Here is a 27962-nt window from a genome sequence, read left to right on the forward strand (position 1 = left end):
CCAGCCTGACCAACGTGGTGAAATTACATCTCTACTAAAAATACAAAAATTAGCCGGGCATGGTGGCTCATGCTTTAATCCCAGCTACTCAGGAGGCTGAGGCAGGAGAATTGCTTGAACCCAGGAGGCAGAGGTTGCAGTGAGCCTAGATCACACCACTCCAGCCTGGGTGACAGAGCAAGACTCTGTCTCAAAAAAAAAAGTGAAGACAGTCTACAGAATGGGAGAAAATATTTGAAAATTCTATATCTGATAAAGGGTTATTATCCAGAGCATATCCTACTACAACAACAAAAAGACAAACAAAGCATGGGCAAAGGATTTAAATAGACATTACTCCAAAAAAATACATAAAGTGCCAAAAAGCACATAAAAGATATTCAAGGCTGGGGAGTGACTCACACCTTTAATCCCAGCACCTTGGGAGGCCAAGGTGGGTGGATCACCTGAGGCCAGAAGTTCGAGACCAGTCTGACCAATATGAATATGGTAAAACCCCATCTTTTCTAAAAATACAAAAATTAGCCAGGCGTGGTGGCATGCATCTGTAGTCCCAGCTACTACTTGGGAGGCTGAGACAGGAGAATTGCTTCAACCTAGGAGGCTGAGACAGGAGAATTGCTTGAACCTGGGAGGCAGAGTTTGCAGTGAGCCGAGATCGCACCACTGCACTCCAGCCTGGGCAACAGAGCAAGACTCCGTCAAAAAAAAAAGTCACTCAACACCATTGGAAAATGTCAATAGGGAAATTTGCAAATCAAAACCACAATGAAACACCACTTCACACCTACTAGGATGGCTACAAATTTGTGTGTGTGTGTGTGTGAAATGTTGGCAAGGATGTGGAAGAATTAGAACCCTGGTACATTACCTTGCTAGTAAGAATGTAAAATGGTGCAGTTGCTATGGAAAACAGTTTTATGGTTCCTCAAAAAGCTAAGCATAGAATTGCCATCTGACCCAGTAATTCCACTTCAGGGTATACACCCGAAGAATTAAAATCAGAGACTCAGAGACTTGTACACCAATGTACATAGCAGCATTTTCACAATAGCCAAAAGGTAGAAGCAATCCAAGCGTCCATCCACAGACAAATGGATAAACAAACTGTGATATCTACATACAATGGAATATTATTCACGTATAAAAAGGAATGAAGTTGATACATGCTACAACATGAATAAACCTTGAAAACATACTAAGTGAAAGAAGCCAGACATAAAGGGACAAATATTACTTGATTCCACTTATAATAAAGTATCTAGAATAGGCAAATGCATAGAAACAAAAGTAGATTAGACTTTACTAGGGGCTGGGAGAAGCAAGAAATGGGAAGTGATTGCTTAATGGGTACAGAGTTCCTGTTTGGGGTGATGAAAAATTTTTGGAAACTGATAGTGGTGATGGTTGCACAACATTGCTGGTGTCATAAATGCTGCCGAATTGTACACTTCAGAATGGTTAAAATCAGAAATTTTATGTTATAAATATTTTAGCACAAAAAAATTCAAGAATAAGTAAACTTATTTTTATTGGAGAAAAAGAAAAAAGAAAGAGAGAGAGAAAGAAAGAGAAAGAGAAAGAAAGAGAAAGAAAGAAGAAAGAAAGAAAAGAAAGGAAAGAAAAGAAAGGAAGGAAGAAAGAAAGAAAGGAAAGAAAGAAAAAGGAAGAAAGAAAGAAAGAAAGAAAGAAAGAAAGAAAGAAAGAAAGAAAGAAAGAAAGAAAGAAAGAAAGAAAGAAAGAAAGAAAGAAAGAAAGAAAGAAAGAAAGAAAAGAAAAAAGAAAGAGAAGACTCAGCAGTAAGTTGCTCAGGCATAGATATCAAAGAGTCAAAACTGTATTTTTAAATTTCTTGTTGGAATGGAAAACCCAAAATGTAAAATGTTATATCTCATGAGGAGGTAGAAGGAAGGCATAAGGGAAAGACACTTAGGTAAATATAAATAAATTGTTAATGACCCAGCTTTTGGGCTGAGTAGTAGGTTCATTAACATACATTATATTATTGTGCTTTATTTTTAATAAAACACATATATGCCCACACATATATGTCACATATAATATTTTATAAGTATCAAATAAAATATTTTAAAATATGAAGGAGGAGGGAATCACCCGAAGGACATAGTGAGAGGCCGCTTTTCCATGAATTGGATCCAATAGGTCTGTGTGGGGATGTGAAAATCTACATTTCAAGCGTCCATAACTTCTCCCCAGCCCTGCAGGTACGAGGCAATAGACTGCAGCTCTTTAGTCATAAGCAGGAGCCCATTTCTCCACCTCTGGAATCTGGGGTTGGCTCTGTGACTATGTTGAAATAGTAGCAAATGTAACAAGGATAGTCTTGAAACATGCTTGTGAACTGGGATTTGACTGCTTTTACAGCACCCGGAATCTGGGGGCTGCCCTGTGAATGAGCCCAAGTTATTCCTCCATTGCTGGAGAATGAAAGGTCCCCATAGAGCAGAACCCAGGCATCCCAGCTGACAGACAGCCAGCCCCAATTTCCCAGAAGCCCTCCACAGATGCTTGAGTGAGCTCCTGCCAAGATCAGCTGAAACTGGTCCTGACCAAAACCACCTCCACCTAAGCCCAGTCCACATTGCTGACCCACAGAATCATAAGCTAAATAAAAGATGACTATTCTAAGCTACAAAGCTTGAGGAAGACTCATTAGGTAGCAAATGTTAACCAGTAGAACTGGTGTTTGGAATGATGGAAATGGAGCTGCTCTGGCTGAATCTGGGGTAAAGGTGTTAGAATTCTGCTCCCTAGGTCCCTGGGTTTCTGCTATCCTCTGTCACAGCTTGTCTTTACCTGTGCTTTGCCACCCAGGTTTTCCTTCAATGGCCAGAAGGAGGGAGCTACACCCTACGTTTTCCAAAGAGAACCCGCACTGTAGACTGTGAAGGATTCCACTAAACCTTGAACACTTCTGTCCTATGGCATACTCATGCCCTCCTCCCCCTCCCACCTCATCCAGTCCATCATCCCTCCCCAAAGAAACTGTCAAATCTCAGCCTCTCACAGTCTTCTATCTAGAGTCTTGCAAATGTCACAACCCCAGGCTTCTTTTTTCCTTTCTGTCCAGTTGCTGCTACTTTTCCACAGAGGGAAGAGATGGCCTCTATTTCTGCAGCTCTGTGGGTCCTCAGGGAAGCGGGGAGAACGCTGATCCTATGAAATGGAGGGAGAGACTTCCTCCTTGGACTGGTGCCCTCCTAGGGTGTCTAAAATGAAACATTTCTCACCACTGTTGTAGAACAATTGTTTACTCACCAGGTACGTGAAAATTCACATTCTTCCTCTGAAGATACTCTGAACTCTATTGCTCTAACCCCTTGTCTTGGGCAACAGGGGAGCATTCACACACAGCCTTCCTACCCTGGGCGTCTTTCATTAACTTGAGGAGAAACAGAATCCAGCCCAAAAGTCTTCTCTCTTTCACTGGACAAGTCAAGATGGGAGATAGCAAGTCAGAAGACTCCACCAAGGAAAGTAGGAATATATTTTGTTGGGAGAATAGAAAGCAGGAAAGCTTGAAATATTAATAGGCCAGGACAGCAGTGGACAGAGGAGCTTGAAGGGGAGAGTTTTGATTTTAGAAGGAAAAAATGATTTTTAAAAGTTCACTCTGCCAGCCAGGCATAGTGACTCATGCCTGTAATCCCAGTGCTTTGGGAGGCCAAGGCGGGTCGATTTCTTGAGCCCAAGAGTAGGAGACCATATGGAATAAAATGGGCAACATGGTAAAACTCTGTCTCTACAGAAAATACATAAAAAATTATCCAAGCACAGTGGCACACACCTGTAGTCCCAGCTACTCTGGAGGCTGAGGGGTTTGCACCTGGGAGTTGAGGCTGTAGTGAACTATGATTATGCCACTGCACTTCAGCCTGGGTGACAGTGAGACCCTGTCTCAAAAAAACAAAAAGTTCACTCTGCCATTACAAAAGTCTTGAAATTTTGTAAGCTACCAAAAAATAAAAATAAGAAATAAGTCTCCGATAATTTCACCACCTCAAGACAACCAATAATCATTAACACTTTAGTGTTACTTCCTTCCAGATTTTCTCTGTGCATACTTTTACACAATTTTGATCATTCTTTATATAGAATTTTTTGGTCTAACCTTTTCACCTGTTAGAAATGCAAAATGCTTGTTCCCCAGTGCCATAAAGAAATAGCACTTGAACATAAATTTAATTCTCTCAGCAAGGCAATTTTTACTTTCTGCAGAAAGGGTGCCTGTCACAGATGGAACAAAGACAAGAGCACACTTGAACAAAGGAGGTAAAAAACATTTATATCTGACCCATCCAGACCCTACTGCTATGTCCTGATTCCATTGGCTGGAACTGGACCTGACAGTCTAGGCAGCACCCAGTTGGCTAAAGGTTTAAAACTTTTTCTAAAGAGGTAATGGCAGAGGAGAACAAAGGAAAAGAGGAAGTTGCTTATAAAAAGACTTAGAAAAGTAATAACATTCCCAAATAAGGAAGGGGCATAGGCTGCAAGCTGTGACATGCCTGTGCACACGTCTAGCACAGATATCTTGGTTAAAGTACAGGGACATAGAATGTATTTATTTTCTTACATTTAACAGCTACATAGGATAGGGCTTAACAAAGAGTTATTAGCACAAAGCAAGGAGGCTTGAAGGAAGTTAGTTTTTAAAAGAAACTATTATTTCTAACACTTATGATTTATTCTTTAACAAGAAGGGAAATTTTGAAGAGGAACTTTTTACTTTCTTTTTTTTTTTTTTTTTTTTGAGACGGAGTCTCTCTCTTTCACCCAGGCTGGAGTGCAGTGGCGCGATCTCGGCTCACTGCAGGCTCCGCCTCCCGGGTTCACGCCATTCTCCTGCCTCAGCCTCCCGCGTAGCTGGGACTACAGGCGCCTGCCACCTCGCCCGGCTAATTTTTTGTATTTTTTTTTTAGTAGAGACGGGGTTTCACCGTGTTAGCCAGGATGGTCTCGATCTCCTGACCTCGTGATCCGCCCACCTCGGCCTCCCAAAGTGCTGGGATTACAGGCGTGAGCCACCGCGCCCGGCCTCGGAACTTTTTACTTTCTACATCACGCAGTGTTGTAGGCATTTTCCATGTTGCAGCAAACTCTTTAAAACATTTTAGGCTGGGCACGGTGGCTCACACCTGTAATCCCAGCACTTTGGGAGGCCGTGGCGGGCAGATCATGAGGTCAGGAGTTTGAGATCAGGCTGACCAACATGGTGAAACCCCATCCTACTAAAAATACAAAAATTATCCAGGTGTGATGGTGTGTGCCTGTAATCCCAGCTACTCAGGAGGCTGAGGCAGGAGAATCGCTTGAACCTGGGGGGCGGAGGTTGCAGTGAGCCAAGATCGTGCCACTGCACTCCAGCCTGGGTGACAGAGCGAGACTCTGTCTCAAAAAAAAAAAAATCTTAAATGCTATATTATACTCCTAACTTAAGGAGGTATCACATGTACTTTAATTTTGCTGTTATTAATAGCTTGCATACACACAGGGAAGTGAGTTAAGGAGACCACACTCATTTGACTCCATTTGGATGTACAATTGATCCAGCATCATTTACTAAAAACACCAAATCTTAAGTATTCATCTCAATGAATCTTTATAGTATGAAATATTTCTAGCACCCCAGAAAACTCCTTTGGGTTCCTCTCAGTCCACACCCCACCCCTACCAAAGTAACCACTGTCCTGACATCTGTCATGATGGAATACTTTTGCCTGGTCCTGAACTTTGTATAAATAGAATCAAATAGTAGGCATTCTTGGTTTCTGGCTTGTTTTTTCAACATAATGTCTGTGAGAAACATCCATGTTGTCACATTAGTTTCTTTTTTTTTATTGCTGAGAAGTATTCCATTGTGTGACTAAGGCACAATTGATTATTCATTCTTCTGTAGATGGATGTATGGATTGATTCCATCTGGGGGCTACTGTAAACCAAGCTGCTATGAACATTCTTGCATATATCGTTTGGTGATTACCTGCACTCATTTCTCTTGGATACGTACCTGGCTGTGTCATAGGATAGGCATATGTCTAGCTTTAATAGATTCTGCCAGTTTTCCAATAAACTCTCCTATCAGCAGTATATCAAAGTTCCAGTTGCTCTGCATCCTTGCCAATACTTTTTAAGTTTTGCCATTCTGCATATGTGTAGTAAAATATAATAATGGAGGCCGGGTGCGGTGGCTCACGCCTGTAATCCTAGCACTTTGGGAGGCCAAGGCAGGTGGATCACCTGAGGTCAGGAGTTCAAGACCAGCCTGGCCAACATAGCGAAACTCCGTCTCTACTAAAAATACAAAAATTAGCCAGGTGTGGTGGCACAGGCCTGTAGTCCCAGCTACTCAGGAGACTGAGGCAGGAGAATCGCTTGAACCTTGGGGGCAGAGGTTGCAGTGAGCCGAGATCGCACCACTGCACTCTAGCCTGGGTGACAGAGCAAGACTCCATCTCAAAAAATAAATAAATAAATAAATAAATAAATAAATAAATAATAATGGCTTTAATTTTGCATTTCCCCAATATCAAATGATGTAGAGCACTTTTTAGATTTGTATTGGACCACTTAGGTATCCTCTTTACACTATGTCTTCTCCTTGTAGATTTGTTGTCTTTTTCTAAAATATTATGAATACTAGTCTTTTTTTGGATAAATGTATTGTAAACATGTTCTCCCATTCCATGATTTGTCTTTTAATTCTTTTAATCTTGTATTTTGATGAACAGAAGTGCAGAAGTTCTTAATCTTAAATAGTCCTAATTTGTCAGTTTTTTAAATTTCATAGTTAGTGATTTCTGTGTTCTGATTAAGAAATTTTTGCCTACAAGGTTGTGACAATATTCTCCTATATGTTTTTCTAAAAGCGTATTGTTTTATCTTTCAAATCTAGGTCTATGATCCATTTGGAATTAATGTTGGTATATGACGTGAGAGAAAAGTTCATTTTTTCCATATAGACATGCAATCAATCCAGTATTATTTGCTAAAATGACCATCCTTTGTCCCTGAATTCCAGTGGTATCTTTATTATAAATCAGGTGATTATATATGTGTTGGCCTCCTCCTGAATCCTCTGTTCTTTTCCATTAGTCTATTTGTCTAATCTGGAGCCATTGTCATACTGTCTTAATAATGTGTGAAAGGGGGTTGGGCGCGGTGGCTCACGCCTGTAATCCCAGCATTTTGGGAGGCCAAGGCGGGTGGATCATAAGGTCAGGAGATCGAGACCATTCTGGCCAACATGGTGAAACCCATCCCTACGAAAGTACAAAAAATTAGCTGGGCATGGTGGTGGGTGCCTGTAGTCCCAGCTACTCGGAGGCTGAGGCACGGGAATCGCTTGAACCCGGGAGGCGGAAGTTGCAGTGAGCTGAGATTGCACCACTGCACTCCAGCCTGGGTGACAGAACGAGATTCTGTCTCAAAAAAAAAATTAATAATAATAATAATAATGTGTGAAAGGAAACTATCTTAAACCCCCAGAATCACTAAGCTAAAGGGAAAAGTGAAGCAGAGAACTGCTTAGGGCAAACCTGCCTCCCGTTCTATTCAATGCCACCCCTCTGCTCACTGAGATAAATGCATATCCTTTTGCCTCTTTTGGAGAGGCTCATCAGAACCTCAAAAGAATGCAACCATTTGTCTCTTATCTACCTATGACCTGGAAGCCCCCTCCTGGCTTTGAGAGTTGTCCCGCCTCTGTGGACGGAACCAATGTTCATCTTACATATGTTGATTGATGTCTCAGGTCTCCCTAAAATGTATAAAACCAAACTGTGCTCTGACCGCCTTGGACATATATCAGGACCTCCTGAGGTTGTGTTGGGTGTGCGTCCTCAACCTTGGCAAAATAAGCTTTCTAAATTAACTGAGACCTGTCTCAAATTTTGGGATTTCACAAATGGGAACTTTTTTTGAGGCAGGATCTCACTGTCTCCCAGGTGGGAGTGCAGGGACACGATCTGCAGCCTCAACCTCCTGGGCTCCAACGATCCTCCCACCTCAGCCTCATGGATAGCTGAGACTACAGGTACGTGCAACCACTCACACCCAATTTGTTGTTGTTGTAGTTGTGGAGATGTGGTTTTGCCATGTTGACCAAGCTGGACTTGAACTCTTGGGCTCAAGTGATCCGCCCACCTCAGCTTCCTAAAGTGCTGGCATTACAGGCATGAGCCTCCACACCTGGCCAATAATGGGAACTTTATACTAAATCTTGCTATCTGGTATTATAAGTGTTCCAACTTTATTTTCTTTCAGAGTTTGTCTTGACTATTCTAGGTCTTTTCCATTTTATGTAAATTTTAAAATCAACTTTCCAATTCTCACAAAATGTCCTGATGGGATTTTTGTTGGGATTACATTGAATCTCCAGATCACTTTGGGGAGAGCTGACATCTTGACTCTGTTGAGTCTTTCGTGTAATGCACGTAGCATCTCTCCTCATTTATTTAGGCTGTCTTTAATTTTAATGTCTTGTTCATATGGATACAGACCTCTGGCACCTCTTTCATTAGATTTATTCTTAAGCATTTGATGTTTATGTTATTGTAAATGATATTTTATTTAATTGATTTAAATAGTGTGGGAATAAATACCTCAGTAGCCATGAAATGAGAACCCTGGATTTTCCCAGGAGTATACATGACCTTCAAACAGAATGGAGAGTGGAGTGTTGAATTCAGAACAGCACATGTTGTTCAGAATTGCAGTTTATCTTGATAAGAAAATTAAACAAAGACATTCACATGATTACACCTATTTCTAGAATTTCTCCTTTTTTCACAGTCACCAGGACCAGGGGCTACAAGGTCCCACGGTGCCTGGAACATAGGCATTGCTTCCCAGTTGCACTCCCTTATGGTCAGCAATTCTCTTCTCCAAAACTGAGCCACTGGAGACACACATATTGATATTTTGTACCATACACATTGATATTTTAAGCTTTTTAAAAGCTTCTTAAAAGTAGGATCATCCCTGACAGTTTGTAAATGAAGAACTTCCAAGATCCAGGCTGCTAAATCAAGTATTATCCTCAGACTAGCTTCCTGTCAGCAAAGACAGCCAACCAAGATGGGAAACCCACACAACCTGTCAAAACTTCCAAAGAGATGCTGCCTTTCCCAGCATGAAACTGGTCAGATGTCAAAGGCATGAGGACATTAGTATGAGTGTAAAAACTGACTCTATATTCAAAAGAATTCATATCAACCTTCCGCAATTTTTTCAACCTACCATGTTTGTGGGATGGGTCCCGGGAAACAAGGTAGGACCACATCGGTGCTTTTTCATTGACCATTATCTCTATACCCAGCAATGCCTGGCATACAACAGAGGCTCAGTCCGGTTGGTTGAAATGAATGGGTGATAAACATAGCCTCTGCCTTCAGAGAATTCAGAGTAGGGGCAGAAATAAAAACTGTAACACGAGTAAGTAATGCCTGTATTGTCAGCTTCTATCTGCAGTGGAGAAGATCCAGCCCTCAGAAGCATAAAAGCTGTCCACAGAACCAGCCCTGCAGGTACTTGAGGAGAAAAGCCAGTCAACTCCTAGTAATAACAGGTAACATTGGGAGGGTTCTGTGTGCCAGGCACTGTGCTATGTGCTTTCTGTGTATTTACTCATTTAATTCTTCAACAGCCCATAAGCATTGGGTCTTTTTATTATCTAATAACCCCGTTTTTTATAAATGGGGCACAGAGAGGATAAGGAACTTGTTCAAGGTAACACAGCTAGTAAAGAGAGGAGCCAGGATTCAAACCCAGGCCAAGCCCTTGACCACCCTGGGGTGCTACCTCTCCCACATGATGAACTACACAGAATTCTCAAGACTCCCTCACATGTGCTGGGCACAGTGTCTCATGCCTATAATCCCAGCACTTGGGAGGACATGCTGGAGGATCGCTTGAAGCCAAGAGTTCAAGGTGAGCCTGGGCAACATAGGGAGACCCATCTCTACAAAAACAAAAAATAAAAAAATAAGAAGTTAGCCAGGCATAGTGGTATGCACCTGTAGTTCCCGCTACTCAGGGGACTGAGTGGGGAGGATCACTTGAGCCTGGGAGAGGCTGCAGTGAGCTCTGATTGCGCCACTGTACTCCAGCCTGGGCAACAGAGCAAGACCCTGTCTCAAAAATAAAATAAAAAAGATTCCTTCACATAATCAGCATCAAGGGCTCACCATTAGAGTCACTTTTAAGAGTCATCTGGAGACAGATCTTTCACTGGGTTAAGGCATTTCTTGCCTGGAAGGGATAACAAACTTGCTAGCTAACCACATTAGCCAGGCTAAGGGTGTCAATTCTACATGGCTATGGAAGCCCATTAAGAACCTTGTGTATCAGATTTAAACCATGACTGAGGCAGTGATGCCCAGCAAAGAGGATAAGGAGGACCTTAAAGCACTGGCACCCAAGGCTGGAGAAGCCTGAGGCTGCAAAGAGTTGGAGGTTTTCTCCAAGCATGACCCCTGTGTTGGCCTTGGGGGCACTGGAGCAGGCAGAAACCACGTGGACCATGGCTGGGAAGCACATTAGGAAATAGATCAAGGAAACTACCTGACAAAGCATTTGGGCAAGAGTGCCCTGGGTGCCAGCCAGATGCAGAGAGGAGTTGAACTATGCACCCTGGTCATAGGACAGATCTCCAGAAGGAATGGAATTTAAATGGAGCTCTGCTTTTCAGCAGTCAGTGCAAGAAATCAAGGACTTGCATAAACTTGCCAAACCCCAAAGCAAATCCCCTCTCCACAAAAGAGGCACTGGGCTTGTCAGAGGGTGTGATCCACTGGATGCTGGCAGGCTGTTCTTCGGAGAGACTGAGAGATACTGGAAAACTCAGCATCTCAGGGAATGATTGTTTGAAAGAACAAGGGAGTGAAAGAACATGAAGATGGGCCAACCTATTCACACACACACATATGTATGTGTGTATAGATATTTGTATATATGTGTTTTTATTTTTAAATGATTGTATCAGGGTCTCAGATAGAGGTGAAATTCTAACCTACTCAGAGTAATTTCTTTTAGGTTCCCAAACCTGGGATCTGCATTTTTTGCTCTGCTGAGGTAGGAAGGTGTCACTAGATCCATTAAGAACTGCGAATTCAACATCTATGAGAATGGTTGAAGCTCAAAAGGCTGGCCAGCTTCTCAAATACCCAGTGACTGAAATAACTGGCCAGTTTCTCAAATAGCCAAGGCAGTGCCAAGGTTACTACTCAAGAGAATGTCTTCCATGTGCCTGGGGCAGACAGGAAGTGTTCTGACCCTCTGCCCACAGCTTTGTTCCTGTACCCACCAACTCAAGTGATTAATGGGGTGGCAGGTGGTGCAGCAGCCAGGTGACCTTCACACACTGTAACTCCTTTCATTTCCTATGGGACACTTTCCAGATGGGCTTTTCAGCACTCAGGAAACCTCTTCGTGGCTGGCAGTAATGCAAGAAGTGCAGTGTTTATCCATTTCCTCTCCCAAAGCCCTGCCCTTTGGAGCCTCTTCCTTGTATTGCTGCCTGGGTATTTCACAAATTCCAGATCATTCCCACACTGTTCCTGCACACACACCACTATGCCCTGTCCCCTGCTGTCCTCTTGCATGTGACAAGCCACAGTGACTTTATTTCCTACGTGTCTAACCACAAGGCTCTTACAGAAATTTTCCCTGGCTGCCAAGACTCATTCAACATCACAGGTGGCCCAGACTAGAGGGTAGGTAACATTATTGTCTCAGAATGTTCTTATGGTGTGTTGGGACCAGAGATCTGTACCTGGAGGAAAAAGAGAAATCCTGAAACATGTTTTAGCCAAGTAGGAAGCACATAACATCTCTTCCAAGCAAATATAAAACTATAGTAGACCTCAGTCTGGCTTCTTTATTAGCTAGGATTAAATTTGACTGTGACTTAACAGGGATTCAAGCACACAAGGTCCCAGCCTGGGCAACATAGTGAAACCCCATGCCTACAAAAAATACAAAAATTAGCCAGGTGTGGTGGCACACCACCACAGTTACTCTGGAGGCTGAGGTGGGAGGATCACTTGAGCCCAGGAGATTGAGGCTGCAGTGAGCCATGACCATGCCAGTGTACTCCAGCCTGGGTGACAGAGCAAGTGAGACCTCGTCTAAAAATTTTTTTTTTAATTTTTAATTAAAAGCACACACACACACATACATACACACACACACACACAAGGTTCTGTTTTCTTAAGTAAAAAAGGTAGGGAAGTAGGCAGACAGAGCTGGTATTAGTGGCAGCATTAAGCTGTTTCCAGCTCTTGCCTCCATCATCCCTGCAGAGTGACCCTGATCCTTAGGTCTAAAATGGATGCCAGAGCTCCAGCCATCATACCCATATTCCAGGCAGCAGCAGACTTTCCAGAAACTTCACACAATACTTTCACATGTATATCATTGAATAGAACTTGGTCACAGGACCACATCCAACTATACTGAAAATCAGGAAATGTCTTTATGCTGCGAATCCAGAACATGGAACCATTGATATGGTTTGGCTGTGTCCCCACCCAAATCTCATCTTGAATTGTAGTTCCCATAATCCCTACGTGTCATGGAAGGGACCTGGTAGAAGGTAATTGAATCAGGGGGCAGTTACCCTCATGCTGTTCTCATGGTAGTGAGTTCTCATGAGATCTGATGGTTTTATAAGGGGCTTTCCCCCGACCTTCACTCTGCACTTCTCAATCTGCCGCCATGTGAAGAAGAACATGTTTGCTTCCCCTTCCACCATGATTGTAAGTTTCCTGAGAACTCCCCAGCAGTGCTGAACTGTGAGTCAATTAAACCTCTTTCCTTTATAAATTACCCAGTCTCAGGTATGTCTTTATTAGCAGCATGAGAACAGACTAAAACAGCCATCTACAAGATAACTGGGCTGATCTCACGAGAGGTTAATGTTCTAGATTAAAAGAAACTAGCTGGGCGCGGTGGCTCACACCTGTAATCCCAGCACTTTGGCAGGCCAAGGTGGGCGGATCACCTGAGGTCAGGAGTTTGAGACCAGCCTGGCCAGCATAGTGAAACCCCGTTTCTACTAAAAATACAAAAAAAATTAGCCGGGTGTGGTGGCAGGCGCCTGTAATCCCAGCTACTTGGGAAGCTGAGGCAGGAGAATCGCTTGAACCAGGAGGTGGAGGTTGCAGTGAGCAGAGATTGCGCTATTGCACTCCAGCCTGGGCAACAGAGTGAGACTCCCTCTCAAAAAAAAAAATAAATAAATAGACCGGGCGCGGTGGCACATGCCTGTAATCCCGGCACTCTGGAAGGCCGAGGCTGGTGGATCACGAGGTCAGGAGATCAAGACCATCCTGGCTAACACAGTGAAACCCCGTCTCTACTAAAAAATACAAAAAATTAGCCGGGCGTAGTGGCGGGCGCCTGCAGTCCCAGCTACTCGGGAGGCTGAGGCAGGAGAATGGCGTGAACCCGGGAGGCGGAGCTTGCAGTGAGCCGAGATCACGCCACTGCACTCCAGCCTGGGCGACAGAGCGAGACTCTGTCTCAAAAAATAAAAATAAATAAATAAAATAAATAAACTAAAGAGGCATATGGATGAGCCTTGATTGGATATGGAAGATATTTTGGATTCAACAGGAGAAATTTGAACATGAACTCAGTGTTAGATGATATTAGCAAATCATGGTTAATTCTCTTATGTGTGATTATAGACTTATGGTTACATAGGAGCATGTACTTAAATAATGCAGGTTACAAAATACTTAGGAGTGAATCAAAATACACAATAAAAATAGGTTAAAAGATTGGCAGAGCCAACAGGGAAAAGATAGTAAGAATTACTGAGTGTAGGTGGAAGGAGTATGGATATCTATTATACTATTCTTTCAGATTTTCTGTATATCTAAATTTTCTTTTTTTTGAGACAGAGTCTTGCTCTGTCACCTTGGCTGGAGTGCAGTGGCACGATCCTGGCTCACTGTAGCCTCTGCCTCCCAGGTTCAAGCAATTCTCCTGCCTCAGCCTCCTGAGTAGCTGGGACTACAGACATGCGCCACCATGCTCGGCTGATACTTGTTTTCTTAGTAGAGACAGGGTTTCCCCGTGTTGCCTAGGCTGGTCTAGAACTCCTGGCCTCAAGTGATCTGCCCATCTTGGCCTCCCAAAGTGCTGGGATTACAGGCATAAGCCACCATGCCCAGCCTAAAATTCCTTATAATACAAATTATACAAATTACAGGAGGGTAATTATCTATTTGGGCTGACTGTTCCTCAGCTTTCTCATGTGAGGCTGATGGCCTCCTAGTGAAAATGAGTGAGGTTCCTGTCAGTATTCTGGAACCAGTTGACACTCCAGTCTGAGGATTGGGTTGAAGCCCGTGGTCTCAGCCAAGATGGATCTCAGAGCTTGTGGATGTGGGGAGAGAAAGCTGCCCTCCAGCCTCAGCTTCTCCAATAGTCTTCTGTCATCACCCAGCACTGCTGCGAGGATCCACAAATCCCATCACCTATTTGAGATAACAACATGGCAGAAGATAGAAAATGAATCTAAGACATCTTATATAGTGGAGACATCAGTACTCTGTCAGGACATGACTGGGTGGAGCAGAACAAATGCCAGACTTGAGATTAGGGGAATTTGTTGCCCCCTCCACCATTTCTGCCCATATCACCTTGGAGCAGGTGCTTAATCTTTTTCCTTGCCTGTAAAATGGGGATTGTAATTGCCACCCTCACCTACTCCACAGAGCTGTCTGAGGCTCAAATAAGATAATGTGTGTGATTTCTGGAAAATGTGCAAGACCATTTGGAAGAAAACCTTACTTGTCCCTGAACTACTACTTCATCCTGTTAGGCTCGCATACAATTATCCACAGACCCCAGAACCAGGTGAACTTTTTCAAAACCCTGCTTGTGGGGGTTGAAAAATACCTCCACAAATTATTGGACATTCCTCCCTTCAAAAGTGGAAGCCACCACATTTTTCTTCACCAGCTTGCTTGGAAAAAAAGAAAACAAAAGTGGAAGCCCTTCCCTTGAGCAGTGGGCTGGACTAAATGACTTGCTTCTAACATAGGGTTGCCAGAGAAAATATATAATACCAAATGAAATTTGAGTTCAGATAAACAACAAATAAATTTTAGAATAAGTATGTCCCGAATACTGCATGGGATAGACAATAGACTTATACTAAAAGTGTATTCATTGTTTATCTCAAATTCAAATTTAACTGGGCATCCTTTTGTTTTAGTTTTGCTTAAACTAGTAACTCTATTCCAATGTGTAGAATGAGGCTGGGCACAGTAGCTCATGCTTGTAATCCTAGCACTTTGGGAGGCCAAGGCTGGAGGATCACTTGAACCCAGGAGTTTGAGACCAGCCTGGGCAACATAGTAAGACCCAATCTCTACAAAAAATACAAAACTTAGGGAGCCCTAGGGGCATGTGCCTGTAGTCCCAGCTACTCAGGAGGCTGAGGTGGGAGGATTGCTTGAGCCTAGGAGGTTGCAGTGAGCCGTGATCATGCCATTGCACTCCAGCCTGGGTGACAGAGCAAGACCCTGTCTCTATAAATAAAATTAGAATGAATGTGGCATAAGTAATGATGTGTGACTTCCAAAACTAGGTCATAAAGGCACTGTAGCTTCCACCTTGCTCCCTCTTAGATCACTCACTCTGGAGGAGCTGGACGCCATGTTGTGAGGACACTCAAGCAGCCCTATGGAGAGGTTCACCTACACTTCCTGCCAACAGCTTGCATCGGGAGGAGATGCTCATACCCTGGGGGCTCCAGTTCTAAATGAATCCTGGCCTTAGGGAAGTTATTTAATCTCTCAAAGCCCTTGTTTTATCTGTAACTATGGGTATACTAATATCTATTTTCAGGACCCATTTGTGATAATCAGAAATATCAAAAATAATAGTTAACATTTCTTACAAATTTAGAATATGCTAAGCACTATTCTAAGCACTTCACATTTAATCCATGTAGTAACCCTCTGAGATCGGTGCTGTCCTTATTCCCATTTTACACATTGGGAAACTGAGGCACACAAAATTTACATGATCACCCACAGCTAATAAGTATGTAATGTGATGGGCACATAATATGCATCCTTTTTTTTTTTTTTTTTAAGACAGAGTCTTGCTCTTGTTGCCCGGGCTGGAGTGCAATGGCCTAATCTTGGCTCACCGCAAACTTCTGGCCCCTGGGTTCAAGTGATTCTCCTGCCTCAACCTCCCGAGTAGCTGGTATTACAGGCATGTGCCACCATGCACAGCTAATTTTTGTATACTTTGTAGAGATGGGGTTTCACCATGTTGCCCAGGCTGGCCTCGAACTCCTGAGCTCAAGCAATCCTCCCTCCTTGGCCTCCCAAAGTGCTGGGATTACAGGCTTGAGCCACTGGATCCAGCCTGCATCCTTTTATTTTTTTTGAGACAGAGTCTTGCTCTGTCGCTCAGGCTGGAGTGAAGTGGCACCATCTTGGCTCACTGCAACCTCCACCACTCAGGTTCAAATGATTCTCCTACCCCAGCCTCCCGAGTTGCTGGGACTACATATAGGTGCGCACCACCACACCCGGCTAATTTTTGTATTTTTAGTGGAGACGGGGTTTCGCCATGTTGCCCAGGCTGGTCTCAAAATTCTGGCCTCAAGTAATCTGCCCACCTCAGCCTCTCAAAGTGCTGGGATTACAGGTGTGAGCCACCATGCCCGGCCAATATTTATCTTTTTAAAAGTTGCTGTTGCGGGTGGCTCACACCTGTAATCCCAGCACTTTGGGAGGCTGAGGTGGCAGATCACTTCAGGTCAGGAGTTCGAGACCAGCCTGGCCAACATGGTGAAACCCCATCTCTACTAAAAATACAAAAAATTAGCTGGGCATGGTGGCGAGCGCCTGTAATCCTAGCTACTCTGGAGGCTGAGGTGGGAGAATCGCTGGAACTCAGGAGGTGGAGGTTGCAGTGAGCTGAGATCGCACCACTGTCTGCACTCCAGCCTGGGAAACAGAGTAAGACTCCGTCTCAAAAAAAATTAATTAATTAATTAATTTAAAAATTTGCTGTTAGCATATCATTGAACCCTCCAAACCACTGTTTTTACAGTTGAGAAAACAGGGCCTCAGAGAGGTTAGGTAAATCTTACAAGGCTGACTCCAATGTCTATACATCCACCCTACACCCAGTGTGTTTGGGGTCAATAGCACACCGCCTGGTGCCCTCCTGCCCCACCCCTGGATGAAATGGGCCATTTTCCTGATATACCCCTAAGTCCTCCGCCGGTGCTCCTGGTTCATGGACATTACTAATCACTACCAAGGATTGGTATTGTCAAATTTTGCCCCCAGACAAGATCGACTTGAGAGATGCATCTAAATTAAACTATGTACACAATTAGAACAAAGAGGAGTCTGGACTTCTCAAAAATACTAAGAGGTTTTCCTTTAATCAGCATTTTTGAAAGCTCCAAATGCAATTGGCAGTCTCTCTAAATTTTTAAAGGAGACTAACCACAACAATTAACCAATGTCTCTAAAACAGAGACCCCTGTATCTCCCTGCTCCCCCACTTGCATTCCACCTCCATTTTTTCCATCTCACCACCACTCTCTTTGCCTGGAACATTGCAAGGACCCTGAGGGTACCAGCAAAAGCCCTTTGAGCCCCTCCAGCTCCTCCAAGATTGCAGACAACTGGCTGCATTTCTCCTGAGTCTCAGACTCCCCACCCAATTCCGGTCCTGAGTTCTGTTCAGCTAGATATTCTCACTCCTCGATGAAGTGGTGAGTTTTTCCTTGAGACTTTTTGTTTCTCAGGAAAGGGGTAATCTGGGGTTCTCCCCTGTGTGCACGTGGATAACTGTATGCCACTTGTCCTGCTCAACTCCTTTGTGAGGTGATTTTTTCAGTGAACTTTCAGAAGGCAAAGGGGAAGCTTTCCCTTGGACCCTACAGTTTTGGTGCTGTGGCCAGGCTCTCTGCTCTTCTAGAAGCCACGGTAAAGGGAACCCAGGGTTTGACAACGGGCAAAAGGGTAAGAACTCCTGAACAGTCAGGCTCCCAGCCTGTCTTCCTGTGAAACCCAGTTGAGCAGACAGGAAAAAATAACCGTTTATCTCCTCTACATAATCTCGATTAATGGGAGTGATATGGTTTGGCTCTGTGTTTTCCACAAAAATCTCACCTTGAATTGTAGTAATCCCCATGTGTCATGGGAGGGACCCAGTGGGAGGTAATTGAATCATGGGGGCAGATTTTTCCCGTGCTGTTCTCCTGATAGTAAGTCTCACAAGATCTGATAGTTTTATAAAGGGGAGTTCCCCTGCACATGCTCTCTCTTGCCTGCCGCCATGTATGACATCCCTTTGCGCTTCCTTCATCTTCCACCATGATTGTGAGGCCTTTCCAGCCGTGTGAAACTGTGAGTCCATTAAATGTCTTTTCTTTATAAATTACCCAGTCTCAGGTATGTCTTTGTTAGCAGCAGAGAACTGACTTATTCAGGGAGAAAAGGATTTGTGTGACTAGTTTTGGGTATAGAACTCTGGTGTGCTTTTTGGTAGTTTTTGGTATGAATAGTCTTATTGTTTAATCCCTTTAACTGACTGAAATAGTGTTTTCCTTTGTCTTCATCTTCCTGTGTTATTCTGTCACCAAAGGGGTAGAACACGAGGCTAAGCCCCTAGAAGCCTGCCTATTCAAGCCAGCCCTGCAGACTGCTCAGTTTGTGGTTCCAATCAACATACTTTTTTGAGACAGGGTCTTGCTCTGCCGCTCAGGCTGGAGGGCAGTGGCACAATCATGGCTTACTGCAGCCTCAACCTCCAGGGCTCAAGCAGTCCTCTTACCTGAGCCTCCTGAGTAGCTGGGACTACAGGTGGTTGCCACCACACCTTGCCAATTTTGAAATTTTTTATAGAGACAAGGTCTCTTTTCTGTCCCAATAAAAGTACACACATTAAAAAAAGCAACAGGGTCTCACTGTGTTGCCCAGGTTAGTCCCGAACTCCTGGTGTTACTGGTTGAAGGTGTCCAGGTTCCTGGAGTCTTGAACAAAGAATTGGACAAAATGCACAAACAGAGCAAGGAAAGAATGAAGCAACAAAGCAGAGATTTGTTGAAAATGAAAGTGCACTCCACAGGGTGGGAGCGGGCCTGAGCGCAGGGGCTCAAGACCCCCACTATAGAATTTTCTGGGGTTTCAATACCCTCTAGAGGTTTCCATTGATTACTTGGTGTATGTCCTATGTAAATGAAGAGGATGAAGTAAAGTTACAGAGTCATTTACTCAGTGTATGCCCTATGTAAATGAAGAGGGTATTTCCTGTCATAGCTGAAGTGTTTCCACTTGATTTAGTTCTAGGAAGTCAGCGTGAATCAGCCTTATGTTCCCTATCTCCAGACCCTATTCTCCTACCTCACTGGGCTCAAGCAGTTTTCCCACCTTGGCCTCCCAAAGTGCTGGGATTACAGGTATGAGCGGCAGTGCCTGGCTTCAACACACATTTTGTTCTGAACATGTCAAGTTCTTGGAGGAGTTTGTCTTAAGAAGTCACTGTGGGGGCTGGGCACGGTGGCTCACACCTGTAATCCCAGCACCTTGGGAGGCCAAGGTGGGCAGATCACGAGGTCAGGAGTTCAAGACCAGCCTGGCCAACATAGTGAAACCCGGTCTCTACTAAAAGTACAAACAATTAGCTGGGTGTGTTGGCACGTGCCTGTAGTCCCAGCTACCTGGGAGGCTGAGGCAGGAGAATCACTGGAACCCAGGAGGCGGAGGTTGCAGTGAGCCGAGATCACGCCACTGCACTTCCAGCCTGGGTGACAGAGTGAGACTCTGTCTCAAAAAAAAAAAAAAGAAAAGAAGAAGTCACTGTGGGGCTTCTCTCGTCTCAACCCTCGTTGCCTGGTTAGTCCTGGGAAAGTCCAATTCCAAGAGGGTCTGCCCAGTGTCACAGATTGACAGGTCTGTGACTGGCCACCCCCTACAGACTTATAGGTTGTTGCAGGCAGCATATGCACAAACACCATCATCCTTAACCATCTGTGGCAACAAGAGTCTTTTGCCAACTTAGCCTATTCCTGGGAGTGAACTTTTTTGCGTAGGGGGATATTTGGCATTGCCTCTTCTATACCCTTTCCAGGAAACACTTGTTTCTTAAACTGGTAAAAAAAAAAAAAAAAAAAAAACTTACTCTACATCTGGAAAATTACATTCTGGACTTTCCATAAAGAGGCTATTGGATTGTGCCATTATTGAAATGAGTACATCATTGAAAATTCTAAATGTCAATGGCCAGAAAACAGATCCTTTAAATTACCCTCCTAAATTTTAAAAATATCTTAGAGATCTCTCATTCTAAACAAATGCCTTCTTTGTATTTATAAAAAGATTAAGTTAAAATATAAACACAGTTAATAGTTTCATGGCTAGCCTTAGAAATTCTCTTGACAAAATTAAAGAGCAAAAACATGATCTAAAACAAAGTTAAAATAATTTTTCTGCTCAAACTGCCTGCTTTTGATCGCCTGTAGGATTTACAAAAAGCCCTCCACTCTATGGTCTAGTGGCTGAGATTCTGTGCTCTTGTGGCTGTAGCCCAGGTTCCATTCCCAGTCAGGGAAACAATCCCATTTGTTTTAAATTGTTTGACTATTGACCTTTTTTGGGTACCCATTTGTTATTGATCCTTTTTCCTTCCATGGACGCTTAGGAGTGTCATGGCTAGCCTTGGAAATTCTCTTGACAAAATTAAAGAGCTAAAACATAACCTAAAACATGATTTGATTTCCCGTCTTTTTCCTTCTATGGGGCATATGGGGCCTTTGGGCCTTTATGCATAGGTGCTCAGCTGAGAAGCTGAGATCCTAGAAAATATGGCCAGTTAGAAGTATAAGTTGTATTCCATTTGTGGCTAAAAAGACTTTTTATCTTTGGGCTGACTTTGGGGTAGTTCTGGATCTTGTGAGGACTGCTTTGCACCTCTTGGAGATGCCTGGTTCATCTTTGACTAACCAAGTCATAACCTTGGTTAAGGGTTATTGCTTTTGGTTAACTATTTGAAAAGGTACCTTTGGTTCAAAAGAAAAAACAAGCTAACTGAAGTGTTTATAAAAGATAGGCCCTCAGGTAAAAATAGACTTCCTAAGTCCAAGCATGGAAAAGGCTGCTTTTACCCTGTTAAAGGGCTCAATAATCTAATCAGGAAACAACCTAATTTAAAAAGACCAGTCTAATTAGATTGGTCTCCAAAATATTTTCTGGAATTTAGCTAGCTATTTTGAAATTCTTTGTAAAATAAATTTACACATATAAAAAATCTCCATTTGTAAGGGCATCTGCATCCCTGCACTTAAACCACTAGAAACTTTCCAACAAGGAAGATGTCTTAAAGTTTACATAAGAAACCTTAAATTTGTTTAAGACACTTTTCCTGGAAAGCTTGTCTTGACTGGGCTTTTACCTACCCCTTTTTGTCTTGGCAAATAATGGTGTTTATATCTAAGTTCTGTGTCTTTGAAATGTAAATTTTTACCAAAGAAGTCCTGTCTTTCAGAGTACAAATTTCAGGTTGCCTAGCTAACAACTGCTCAGAGCTTGATAGTCTGTCTGCAGGGGGGAGAAAAACTATTTGAAAACTGGCAAATGAAGAACCTTGTAAAGCTATAAAATCTTCTTCTGTCTGTATGTTTATATGTGTCATGTGTATGTGATATTTCACTACCAAAATATATGAAAGAGCTCTAATTAGTTGGCTTAATGAAAAAGTAAGTGCTTAAATCAAAATACTGTATCAGAAAAATAGAAACTAACTCAAATGCTTTTTAGCTCATGTGACTCTAGTAATCTCTGGTAAATAAAACTAGTTTAAATTGTTGGCAAAATTAAATGTCTTCAGAATTGTCCGTATTAAATTTGACTCAGACTTCTTGCCTGAATGTACTGGTCAGACAGGTTTAGGTGGTTTCTGTAGATGTTTTTGTTTTTGCTTTTGTTTTTGTTTTTGTTGAGACAGAGTCTCACTCAGTCACCCAGACTGGAGTGCAGTGGTGCGATCTCGGCTCACCGAAACCTCCGACTCCCTGGTTCAAGCGATTCTTCTGCCTCAGCCTCCCAAGTAGCTGGGACTACAGGCACATGCCACCACACCTAGCTAATTTTTGTATTTTTAGTTGAGACGGGGTTTCACCATGTTGGCCAGGATGGTCTGAATCTCGTGACCTCATGATCAGCCCACCCCGGCCTCCCAAAGTACTGGGATTACAGGTGTGAGCCACTGCGCCCAGCCTGTAGATGTTTTAAGTTCATAAAACTGTTGTTTTGTCTGTGAGCTAAAGCTGTAAGGGTTGGCTGTTGGGCTCCCCAAAGCCTTGGACATATCTTACTGTCAGCTTCTTTTCGGTTTTGAGCATCTGGATTCTAGGGTCTGGACAGGTTGGCCATGGTGGGACCTGGGGACATGTCCTCAGTTCCTGATCACCAGCTGTAAGGCAGAACCAAGCGCAATATGGCCCCATCCTCCCTGGCCCAGCTTTGCCTCCTTGCCATGCTGGGATGGGTTGGATTCTCCAGGCATTATCTTCACAACTCTGTCCTGTCCTGAGCTCTATACTTGGTGGCCCCAACAAGGCCTGCCCTTCATAGCTGTCCTTGGGTGCCACATGGACACTTGAGATGCAAGATGACAGAAAAAAACATTAGGAAGGGTACCTGTGTCATCATTTCAAATTATTAATTTAAAAATCTTAAAATCATGCTATGTTAAATAATAGGTAATCATAGAATGTCTAAGTCACCTATATGGTATAGAAAACAATATATTTAGATCTGTTAATAAAAAATTGAGGAAACAAAATGGTTTTCATCTACAAATAGTGATATAAAATAATTCAACATCACTTCCTAAGTTTTCCACTAGAAATTAGGGCTACTAAGAGTTAAAATTATAGTTAATATATATAAGTAAAACTACTAGATATGCCTGTAATCCCAGCACTTTGGGAGGCCGAGGCAGGTGGATCACCTGAGGTCAGGTGTTTGAGACCAGCCTGGCCAACATGGTGAAACCCCGTCTCTACTAAAAATACAATAATTAGCCAGGTGTGGTGACAGGCTCCTGTAATCCCAGCTACTCTGGAGGTTGAGGCAGGAGAATCACTTGAATCTGGGAGGCGGAGGTTGCAGTGAGCCGAGATCACACCATTGCACTCCAGCTTGTGCAACAAGTGTGAAACTCAGTCTCAAAAAAATATATATATATATCTAGCAGGTGTCTGCTCACTTTACACTCTGCTTGGCCCAAGTTGTTCAATTGTCATAAGTTTCTTAGCCACAAGAGTCCCACCAGGGGACTAGATGGACCCAGCGCAGGTAGCCACACCATGCTGGCAACAATATGTGATAGAGCATAAAATGGTCATCAGTGCTGCCTGTGGCAAGTTTCTACCAAAAGGGGGAAAATGATGAGTTATACCCCCAGGTGACAGACAAGATGGACTCCCTGAGGCTCAGAAGTTAAAAGCAGAACCAAGAGGCCATGGCAGGGTGAGGGAGTGGTAACACTGTGTCCTTGGAAAGTGTTGCAAAATCTGTTTTTCTGCAACCAAGTCAAAGAACAGTGCCTGAAAACAACTGTACCTGGAAATTCCCTAACTGACCACCAGCAGACCACCAGGTCCCAACTGACCAACCATCTGGAACCAGCCAATGAAGACACTGGTGATTTGGGGCTTAAACGTCATCCAATCAAGACTGTTCCTGGCCAGACACAATGGCTCACACCTGTAATCACAGCACTTTTGGAGGCTGAAGCAGGAGGATCACTTGAGCTCAGGAGTTTGAGACTAGTCTGAGTGAGACTCCATGTCTACAAAAAATTTTTTAAATAGCCAAGCATGGTGATGCACACTCAGGAGGCTGAGGTGGGAGGACTCTTTGAGCCTGGGAGGTCAAGGTTGCAGTGAGCCGTGATTGTGCCACTGCACTCTAGCATGGGTGACAAAGCAAGACACTTAAGACTGTTCCTCACTCCTCTCCGGTGGTTTCTTGCTTTTATAACGTCCTACTCTCTCTCACATTCTCTGAGCGCACTTTCATTTTACACCAAAGCCTGTGTCTCCCCAGTCTGCAGACTGCCTTCAGAAAACAAAGTTCTCCCTTTTGCTTCAGCAAATCTCATGGTCTTTTGTTAACAGTATGGATTTAAATTAGAAGCCCTAATTCACATATGGCCCACAAACCAGTTTCAATGGACTGGCACAATATCAGTTCATGTCTTAAAAACTGGAGATGATCCACAAAACATGCAGATTTCTGCCTTCTCTTATTTTTATTTATTTATTTTTTAAGATGGAGTCTTGCTCTGTTGCCAGGCTGGAGTGCAGTGGCACGATCTTGGCTCACTGCAATCTCCGCCTCCCCAGTTCAAGTGATTCTCCTGTCTCAGCCTCCCAAATAGCTGGGATTACAGGTGCATGCCACCACACCCAGCAAATTTTGCTATTTTTAGTAGAGACAGAGTTTCACCATGTTGGCCAGCATGGTCTTTTTTTTTTTTTTTTTGAGACGGAGTTTTGCTCTTGTTGCCCAGGCTGGAGTGCAATGGTGCGATCTTGGCTCACCGCAACCTCTGCCTCCCAGGTTCAAGCGATTCTTCTGCCTCAGCCTCCCTAGTAGCTGGGATTACAGGCATGTGCCACCACGCCCGGCTAATTTGGTATTTTTAGTAGAGACGGGTTTCTCCATGTTGGTGAGGCTGGTCTCGAACGCCTGACCTCAGGTGATCCGCCTGCCTCGGCCTCCCAAAGTGCTGGGATTACAGGCGTGAGCCACCATGCCCAGCGGCTAGGATGGTCTTGATCTCTTGACTTCGTGATCCACCCACCTCGGCCTCCCAAAATGCTGGGATTACAGGCATGAGCTACCACGCCCGGCCTGCTTTCTCTTATTAAAGGCTGGCCAGCGTTGTGGGCAGCAAACCAGCTGGAGTGCAAGAGCAAGGTCTTCTTCCAGATGGAGCCCGTGCCTCCCATCTGCTGCTGAGAGCAGAGCTGAGTGAGTCCTCGGTGTCCTGCCAACTTGATTTTCCTACCCAGGGGCACTGAGTAAGCACCACCAAGAAGCTACTGAGCTAGTCAAGTTACACCCTTGGCCTCCAAGATGGAAGTAAGCAAATCATCTCCACGCTACATCACAGTTCCCCACTTGTCCTTGAGACTGCCATTCTGACTGGATGTTTTCCTCGTGGGGAAAACAGACTAAAAAAAGTATTGGCTACAGAACTTGACCCAGAAGCAGCCTATCAGAAAGTCAGTGGGGAAATGGATTCTTTCAAAATACTGAGTGTATATGACCTGACGTACCTGCCCCTTTGAAGAAAGGTGGTGCATTTACGAACCTCAGCCCTTTCTAATACAGAACTGAGCCTATGGTAGGAGAGAGAGGAGAGAAAAAGAGAGAAATGCATGTGGCAATCACTCTGGCTGCAGCCCAAAGTAACTTGCTAAACCCTCCATTTCTTTTCTCTCTCTTTTTTTTTTTTTTTTTTAAACCAAGGGGGAGTCATAATGCAAGCTATTCCTAGTGGAAAAGTTGAGAAGGAAGAACAGCTTATTCCAGACCAGTGACATTGAAATTCCCATGTGGAACAACGTAAGAGGAAAGAGGCCTTCCCTTACAAAGCTGGACAGTCCTCTCTCATGGCAATTTGGCAGTAAGTATCAACATGCTCAGTGTGTATAACCTTTGCCCAAGCAATACCACTTCTGGGAACCTACAGGAATTCTACAGAAGACCACAAAGATACATAAGCCCTGAGCGCTGAAGCACTGTCTGACGTGAAAACCTGAAAATATCCTTTGTGTTTACCCATAAGCAAACATTGATGCATTTATGCCGTGAAAAGGGCTGTTAGAGCAAGGCCGATCTGAGGGATGAATATTGAAGTATACCATTATGATGACATGTGAGAAAAGTCAGTCACAGAATAGGATTAGCTTACTGCTTATATTTAACTGATATGAAATTGGCAAGCAAAGACAATTATGCACTCCACACAAGAGTGAGTGATGTAAATAACATTTGGAATTCTGCACACCCTTCCACCATTCTTGGTCCCAAAGAGAGACACAGGCATCATCAATCTCCCAGGTTTCCCAGCATTGAGAGCTGCTCTGGTGTCTGAGTGTGGCTTCCAGCATTAAGAAAAACAGGTATCCTTGGGCCGGGCGAGGTGGCTCACACCTGTAATCCCAGCTCTTTGGGAGGCTGAGGTGGGCAGATTGCCTGAGGTCAGGAGTTCGAGACCAGCCTGGCCAACATGGTGAAACCCCGTCTCTACTAAAAAATACAAAAATTGGCCAGGCACGCTGGCTCACACCTGTAATCTCAGCACTTTGGGAGACTGAGGCGGGCGGATCATGAGGTCAGGAGATCGAGACCATCCTGGCTAACACGGTGAAACCCCGTCTCTACTAAAAATACAAAAAACTATCCAGGCGTGGTGGCAGGCGCCTGTAGTCCCAGCTGCTCGGGAGGCTGAGGCAGGAGAATGGTGTGAACCCGGGAGGTGGAGCTTGCAGTGAGCTGAGATCACACCACTGCACTCCAGCCTGGGCGACAGAGCAAGACTCCATCTCAAAAAAAAAAAAAAACCACACAAAACACACACAAAAATTAGCTGGGTGTGGTAGCGGGCACCTGTAATCCCAGCTACTTGGGAGGCTGAGGCAGAAGAATTGCTTGAACCTGGGAGACAGAGGTTGCAGTGAGCTGAGATCATGCCACTGCACTCCAGCCTGGGAGACAGAGCGAGACTCTGTCTCAAAAAAAAAAAAAAAAAAAAGAAAGAAAAATAGGTATCCTCACACCACATGGGCCCTGAATGCAAGACAACTCCTTACCCTGGTGCTCAAGCAGCCTCTTCCAGCTGTGCTGGGACAGAATGTCAGTCTCTCAAGCCGGGTGCGGTGGCTCACGCCTGTAATCCCAGCACTTTGGGAGGCTGAGGCGGGTGGACCAAGAGGTCAGGAGTTGGAGACCAGCCTGGCCAATATGGTGAAACCCCATCTCTACTAAAAATACAAAAATTAGCAGGGCACAGTGGCATGCACCTGTAGTCCCAGCTACTCTGGAGGCTGAGGCTGAAGAATCCCCTGAACCCAGAAGGCAGAGTTTGCAGTGAGCTGAGATTGTGCCACTGCACTCCAGCCTGGGCCACAGAGCGAGACTCTGTCTCAAAAAAAAAAAAAAAAAAAAAGTCAGTCTCCCGTGGAGAACCTTCCAAGAGCTGACTCTTCCCTCTTCTCCTCCACCCCTTCCCTTCCCTTTCCTGAATTGTTCAGTCCTGAAGCTATTAGGTGGGACAGAGCAAGGTAGATGCCTGTAACGTGGGGAAGGGAGGGCAGATGACTCACAGAGAGCATCAAAGCCCAGACAGAACGAGGAGGGTGTCCACAGTATGTGCGCTGGCACTTGACGTGGTATGTCGGAGCCCAGGCTGAGGAAAGTGACCCCGCAGGGGACCGGCCAGCATGTGGCTCATTTTGCCTATTCCCATTTCTCCTTCAGTGCACTGCTCTTCCTGGAGTAAGGAACAAATCTGGAGAAGCAGAAGGCAATGAGCCAGCTTTTAGAGCAGCCAAGGCTTGGTCCATGGCAGAGCCATTCGGCACAACATGCTCTGTGACCACACCGCTGGGCTCGAGCCCAGCCAAGCAGCCTCCACGCAGGGGCACTGGACAATCAGCCGCCTCTCTGCCCCCGTTTCCTCATCCTTAAAGAGGAAACGTCAAGCCCTTGGCACAGCGTCCAGCCCACAGTCTGTTCAGTGGACATGAACTGCCTTCAGGGCAGCTCTGTCTTCAGGCCTCACAGGGTAGCTTTGAACAGGCAAAGCCAGAGGAGCTGGGGATGTCCCCTCTGTTGCTGTCTCCACGGTGGGAAATGGGCAGCTTGAAAACC

The 27962-nt window shown here is 44.3% G+C and overlaps 1 protein-coding gene across 1 annotated transcript in view; it reads left to right on the top strand.

Moving 5' to 3' along the window:
• TXNL4B (thioredoxin like 4B) overlaps positions 1-26854 on the top strand; it is a 67166-nt gene extending 40312 nt beyond the window's left edge. Inside the window, exons 4-5 of the mRNA XM_032157805.2 lie at positions 9480-9589; positions 25557-26854. Of these exons, the coding sequence (XP_032013696.1) occupies positions 9480-9589; positions 25557-25627 (181 nt within the window). The 3' untranslated portion in view covers positions 25628-26854. The remainder of the gene's footprint in view (positions 1-9479; positions 9590-25556) is intronic.
• The last annotated feature ends 1108 nt before the right edge of the window (positions 26855-27962 follow it).

Source organism: Hylobates moloch, unplaced genomic scaffold (genome assembly GCF_009828535.3).
Source record: "Hylobates moloch isolate HMO894 unplaced genomic scaffold, HMol_V3 SCAFFOLD_6, whole genome shotgun sequence".
NCBI classification, from domain to species: domain Eukaryota; kingdom Metazoa; phylum Chordata; class Mammalia; order Primates; family Hylobatidae; genus Hylobates; species Hylobates moloch.